This window comes from Colius striatus, chromosome 25 (genome assembly GCF_028858725.1).
Source record: "Colius striatus isolate bColStr4 chromosome 25, bColStr4.1.hap1, whole genome shotgun sequence".
Taxonomy (NCBI): domain Eukaryota; kingdom Metazoa; phylum Chordata; class Aves; order Coliiformes; family Coliidae; genus Colius; species Colius striatus.
Genome location: NC_084783.1, coordinates 2932222 through 2939019, shown reverse-complemented (window position 1 = coordinate 2939019; position 6798 = coordinate 2932222). Strand labels below are relative to the sequence as shown.

Sequence of the window (6798 nt, the reverse complement as noted above, 5' to 3'; positions counted from 1 at the left end):
TGACAGCGGCTGGAGGAGCCTGAGGGATGCTGCAATCTTTCAGTGGGGCGGTGGGCAGCCTGGGGGACGCTCCCCAGCTCTGGGGGCGGCTGTCAGTGCAGCTGCAGCGCTGGAGCAGCCCACACCACCAGCCTCCTCTCAGCTCCTGCCCTTGGGAGGGCTGGGGGGTCGATGGGGGGGTTGTCTGAGCTCTGGCCGCCCGGTGCCCCGGCAGAAGGGCCGCACGCAGCGGCGCTGGGATCCGCAGCCGGCGGGGAGGGGCCGCCGCGGCCGCACCTGCATTTGCGAAGCGTCTAGACACAACGGGGAAGGGGAGGGCCGGGGCTGCGCTAACAGCGGTGCAGCTCCACTGCCACAGCCCGTGCTGTGACGGTCACTGTCCCAGGAGACCCGGCGTCCCCTCCCTGCCGTGGGCTGCCCGGGGGGTCAGCGCTGCAGGGCTGGATCGCCGGCAGCGCCATGGGCTGCGTGGGCACAGCCCGGGGGGATGCAGTGGCTGCCCTGGGACACATCTCCTCTGGCACACAAGAGATGCCACTCACTGCTCGGGGCACCCTGGCACTGCCCAAGGCCACTGCGGGGCCTGGATCCAGCTGGTGAGGTCCCGGGGAGGCAAATGCTGCAGCAGAGCTGTGGGTGGAGAAGCAGCATCTGCTCTGCCTTGTCCTCCCCCATTCCCTGTCCCCCACACTGTGCTCCCTCCTCACAGCACCCACCACTCCCCACAGCACCCACAGCTCCCCACAGCACCCACAGCTCCCCACAGCACCCACTGCTCCCTGTGGCCCCCGCTGCTGCCCCGTCCTCGCCCACTGCACCAGCCTTTCCCACCACGCTGCCACAGCCCGTCACCGCCTTGGGCAGAGCCACCTCGGCCTGGGCAGAGCAGGGCAGGGCTGGGGGACCCTGCACCCACTGCACCGCATCTTCTCACACCCTCAGCTCCCTCCAGCTTGGCCGTGTCACAGGGATGGGGACAGGGGCAGGGACCAGGGATGGCCCCGGCGCTGCAGCATCAGCCGAGCGCAGCTGCCTCATCTGAGAAGCCACATCTGAGGCCCTCTCAGAGCCCCCCGGGACGTTAAACAAACAGCGTGTTGTCACCAGCTCCTGCTGATTGACCCGGCCCCGGGGACCCCCAACCACAGCAAACCCCTCCCCAGGGAGCACCGGGCCGACCCTCCTGCAGCCCCCCAGCTCCTGCTGGGCTGCGCAGCCGCGTGCAGGGGCAGCCGCGGGGGCATCCTCGGGGCACACACGGGAGCGGGTCCACCCCCCTGCAGCACCCAGGACCCTCCCACGGCCCCGCTCTGCTGCTCCCACACACACACACGACGGCCTTGGGGCAAACTTGGGGTCCTGGCAGGTCCCCGGCGGGGTACTGGGGGGTCTCCAGCACCTCCAGTACAGACAGTCCCATGCAGGGACCCCCAGGGCCGGCCCCACAGCCCAGACGAGGGCAGGATGGGCACTGGGGAGGGCAGGAGGTCGGCAGCCTGTGTCCAAGGCAGCACCCACCCTGCAGCCGGGGGGTTGGGGACGCCCCCTGCCCGGGGACACCGCAGCGGCACCCGGGGGGTCCCCCAGCCCCGGGTGGGGTTGAGCAGACGCTTTCTGAGGGGCAGGTTGGGGGGGAAGGGGCAGGTTTGAGATGCGGATTTGGGAGGTGGGTTTGGGGCTTCAGGTCCGGGGCTCAGACCCAACCCTCTGGGACCGGGAGTGGGGCGGGGGGAGATGCTGCCAGCCCTGCGGGGACCCCCCAAGCCGAGAGCCCCGGAGCCCCCACATCGCCCTGCCCTTGGGGTGGGGATGGGGACGGTCGGCGCTGCCCCCCCCGCCTGGGGAGCCCCGCCATTGTCCGGCCTTTGTCCCCGCCGCCGGGGCTGCGGGACGCGGGGCTCAGTTCCGCCCGACTCCCCCCGGACCCCCAGATCCCTGATGTCACCCCCGATCCGCCCGATCCCCCGGGACGGAGCCGCGCCCGCCGCGTGACGGCACATCCAGCGCAGCCGGGGCCGGGGGTCTCTCCGCCCGGGGAAGGGGGGAACAGAGCGAGACCCCCCCCGGCCGCATCCAGCCCCCCGCAACCCGGCCCCGCATCCAGCAGCCCGAACCCCCGGCTCGGGAGGAGCCCCCCCATCCTCCGCCCCGCAGCCCCTCCGCGTTCCCCCATCCCCACCGACCGTGGCGGCCGGAGCCGATGGGACCCCGGGGCTCGAGGCTCGGCCGGGGGGGTGCCCGGGGGGGTCGCGGAGGGGGGCGAGGGGCAGGTGCGGCCGTACCTCATCCCCGGCGGCGGCGTTGCGGAGCTGAGCGCGGAGCCGGCGCGGCCCCGAGCAGCCGCATCCCGCCCCCACCCCCCCCCCCCCCGCTCCCGGACGGGATTTTCCAGCGGCGCCGCCGCCGTGGAAGGGCGGAACCGGGGGGGTCCCCGCGCCCACCGGGGCTGAGCCGGGCGAGGACGAGAAGGGACCCCCTGCTGCCCCCGAAGGTCTCCATCCCCCTCCCCAAGCCCCCGCCTCTTTTCCAGCCGCCCCCACAGCGCTGCGGGCTGCAGCATCTGCCCCGTCCCGCTCCAGGGGCCAGATCCCCCCCGAATCACCGGGAGCTGTCACGGGCCCCGGCCCGGTGCGGTGCCGAGCACCCCGGGACAAGCAGGACCCCCGGGACATCAGCGTGTTGTCCCCCTCGGCTGAGCCCCCCCAGCCCTGGGCCTGATCCTGCAGCTGTGGCCGTGCCCCGGTGGGGGCTGGGGGGGCTCAGAGTTGGGGGGCTGAGGGGGCACACGCGGCCTCGAGCAGGCAGGTGACCCCCTGCCCTGTCCCCCATCGCCAGCAGCGTGGCACAAGGACCCTCAAGGTCACGTTGTTTGAACAAAAGGGATGCTGAGAGCAGTGACAGGGACCAGAACCCTGCCCCGGGGCACCAGGGAGGGGTGGGGGGTGCTGGGACCCCAAGGGCCTGACCAGACCCCCCAACACACTCAGGGCTGGTGGCAGGGATGAGCTGCGAGCCTGGCGTGTCCCCAGGGCCCATCCGGATCAGGGTGCTGAGGGACTTGCAGGTGCAGCTCTTGGATCCCAGTATAATCCAGATGAGACCATGGGCACATTTTCCTCCTCTGGCACTGTGGGGCCATGGCCCTGAGCCCGTGTGGTTTCCCCAGCAGTTTGTGCCAAGCCAGGGGATAAACAGCCCCTCAGAGCATGGTGCTGCCACAGCCCCTCACTGCCACAGGGGCTGGGGACATGGCCCAGGGGCTTTTGCTGAGCTGCAGCCACCTCCTTGTGCCCCAGACCCACAGTGGCTTGGCTCAGGCAGTGGGCACCAGCCCAGCTCCCTCAGGCTCAGCCTGGCCCAGCTCAGGTCCCCCAGCCAAACACCACCCCCCAACACCTTTGGGATCCCCAATTTAGGATGAGAAAGGATCCATTTGGGATTTTGGTGCCCTGTGCAAGGCTCTCAGAAGCTCCCCCTTGGAGAGGGGTTGCCCCAGGAAGGTGCCCATCCCTCCCTTCACCATCTTCATCACCTTCCCAGGTGACAAAAGTATCACCCAAAACGCTGCAGAGGACATGAACATGCTGATGTGCCCTTTCCCCCTCCCTGGAGAGCACATGGATGCCCTTCCACCCCCTGGCACCACTTCAGAGGAGAGTTTGCATCCAGAAGACCCCAAACCATGATGAAGCCCCAAGAATGCAGCACCTGAGCCTCGTGAGGATGGAGAGAAGGGGGTGGGAGAAAGAAATCTCTTTATTTACAGGTGGCAAAGGCTCCTGGCAGTGTCCCAGCCCTCACTTGAGCGGGATGAAGCGGGAGGAGTGGGTGGCCCCGATGCCAGGCCGGCCGTGCTTCACTGGCTTGTATGTGATGGAGAACTCGCCCAGGTAGTGACCGATCATCTCGGGCTGCAAGACAGACGGGATCTGTGCTGGGGCCAGGGGGCTGTGCCCAGGCTCCTCAGCAGCAAATGGTGCTGCTGGGGTCATGTGGAGCCCGAGGGGTGCAGCAGGACAAGGGGCTCCCCCAGCCCCCGCTGGGCCTCCCAGAGAATGGGACACATGAGCACCAGAAACTGTCCCTGTCACCTCTGGGTTGGGTTTCACACCAGGTACAAGGAGAGAACGTCATTTAATACCACCAGTGGTATCAATTCCCAGCACCCTGCAGGTTGTGACACCCCCCACAAGCCTCTCATGTGGAACCAGAGCACCAGGGCTGAGCACAGCTCCCGACCCTCCCAACCTCACAGCCCAGCCCCACATGGGCACTTCTGTGTGTCCCTCAGGGCCAGCTCAGCTCCAAGCAGCAGCTTTACAATCATTTCAGCTGAAACAGACCTTTAAGATCATCCAGCCTCTGTCCCAGCCCATTGCTCTCAGTGCAACACCCACCCAGCTCTGAAACCCCTCCAGGGACGGTGACACCCCCCTGGGCAGCTGCTCCAATGCCTGACAACCCTGGCAGCAAAGCAATTCCTCCTCACATCCAGCCTCAACCTCCCCTGGTGACACTTGAGGCTGTTTCCTCTTGTTCTGTTGCTTGTTCCCAGGGAGAACAGACCCACCCCACCTCACTGCAGCTTCCTTGCAGGTAGTTGTAGAGTGAGAAGGTCTCCCCTGAGCCTTCTGTTCTCCAGCCCTGACCCTGCTGAGCCACAGGCCAGGCCCCAGCTGCCGTGATGCCTCACCTTGATCTCCACCTGGTTGAAGGTTTTGCCGTTGTAGACGCCGACCATGCTGCCCACCATCTCCGGGAGGATGATCATGTCCCTCAGATGAGTCTTCACCACCTCGGGTTTCTCCATGGGTGGTGCCTCCTTCTTGGCCTTCCGCAGGCGCTTGAGGAGCGAGTGCTGCTTGCGGCGCAGCCCGCGGTTGAGACGCCGGCGCTGCCGGGCGCTGTACAGCTGCATCAGCTGCTCGCTGCGACGGAGACACCGAGGCTCAGCCTGGAGCTCACCCCACCCCGGCACATCGGACGGGCCCGACCCGAAGTCGCAGAACCGCCCACACCGCGCTCTGCCCCCGAACCGCCGCCCCCAGCCCCGACCCCGCTGCTCGCTCTTACTAGGACATGTCGAGGAGCTGGTCCAGATCCACTCCTCGATAGGTGAATTTTCGGAAGGTCCGTTTCTTCTTCTGCTCCACCTCCGCCTGCAGCCGGGAGCGCCAGGGACGGGTGTCAGGGCTGCCCGGACCCGCCTTCACCCCTCCCGCAGCCGGGACTGCGCCGAGACGGCGAGACACCGAGCCCGGCGGCCCACCCGCAGCCCGGAGGGTCCCCCGCAAGCCCCCGCACCCTGGAGGATCCCCGCAAGCCCCCGGACCGCAGAGCGCCTCTCCGCTCCCTCCCCCCGCCGGGCGCAGCCCTGAGGCACCAGGGTCCCGCCGCGCTGAGGCCTAGCGCGGCTGCGGCAGCCTCGGCCCCGCCAGGGCCCGCGGGAGGCCAGGCCTCGGCTCCCAGGGAAGCGGCCGCGCCGCACTCGGTGGTAGCGGCGGTGCGGGGTCCCGGGCGGCCGCAGCCGCAGAGGATGGAGCCCGATGGGAAGCGCCGGTACCGCCGCCCGCACCCACCATCTTGGCCGGGTCTCGTCGGAAAGGGCCGCGCTTGGGCCGGAAGCGACGGATCTCGCGAGAGCGGCGGCGGGCGGAAGTGGCGGGAAGCCCCGCCCCCAGCAGCGCGGCTGCCCTCTCCGCCCTTAAAGGCGCCGCGCCCGCAGGAACGGGGGGACGGGGCGGTGGGCGGGCGGCACGGCGGGGCTCGGCTGGGCAGCAAGGGCGCACAGAACCGCTCACGGGGGAACGAGAAGCCCGTGTGTGATGCACACACTCTCCTCCTACCTCCCAACCCTGCTCCTCCACCCCTGGGGCGGGTGGAGACCCCCAAGTGTGGGGCAGGAGGGGAGCCCAGGGCACGGGGACAGAGCTGCTCCTGGCACAAGGGGGGCACAGCCACAGCAGTGAGGGATAGCTGGATGTCCCAATCACCCTCAGAGCACGGCAGCTGGGTGCTGCAGCCACACACGGGTCTGGCTGACACAGGGGATGGGCACCAAGCACCTTTCCCTGCCTTCGTGTTTCTCACAGCAGCAGTTTTGCTTTTCCCAAGGAGGTTTGAACAAGAAGGCATGGCAATGCTAAGCCTGCAAGCCCACACCAGCACTGGGCTGTCTCCTCCCTGCCCCCAAAAGCCTCAGGCTGCGGCTCACAGAGGCACATCCAGCGCTGAGCTGGGGTGGGGCTGAGCAGCACAGGGCAGGATGAGTTTGGAGTGGATGTAATGGTCTGTGCTAACCTGGCCCAGCTGGTTCTGCACAGAAAGGATCCACCTCCAAAGTGTTTTCTCTGAGTGGGAAAGGCAGCAGAGCAGCAATGGCTCCCCATCCCCTCCTGTTCTTCATGCCCTTGATGTGCAACAAGCCATTCTCACAGTGCTTGAACAGCCTCAAGGTCAGATGAAGAGCAGCACACACAGGCATCTCTGGCCAGAGGTTGAGGAGAGTCGATGCAAGAGTCCTGAGCCACATGCAGCCTGAGCCAGGTCAAAGCCAAAGCTGGCCATGGTGACTCCTCAGCCTGCAAAGCAAATGGCACCGTGCCACCCTGCTCCTCTGCCACAGAGGGCAAAGGGGGAGTGGGTGTGAGGAACTGCTGGCTCAATTCCACAGCTAAGCCTGTACACTGAGCATCTGACACGTGATTTGAGGCTGTCAACTGAATCCTCATCACAAGTTCAACAAGAAGCTCCTTTTGTCAAAACGAGGGGAGGGGGGGAGAAAAAAAAATGGAGACA

The 6798-nt window shown here is 67.3% G+C and overlaps 1 protein-coding gene across 1 annotated transcript; it reads right to left on the bottom strand.

Moving 5' to 3' along the window:
• Positions 1-3738: 3738 nt before the first annotated feature.
• RPS15 (ribosomal protein S15) lies at positions 3739-5658 on the bottom strand. The gene is made up of 4 exons (XM_062015148.1): positions 5580-5658; positions 5074-5159; positions 4694-4928; positions 3739-3911 (listed from the first exon to the last, which is right to left on the bottom strand). Exons 1-4 carry the CDS (start codon positions 5580-5582, stop codon positions 3798-3800), a joined length of 438 nt encoding a protein of 145 aa, XP_061871132.1. The 5' UTR covers positions 5583-5658; the 3' UTR covers positions 3739-3797.
• Positions 5659-6798: the final 1140 nt, after the last annotated feature.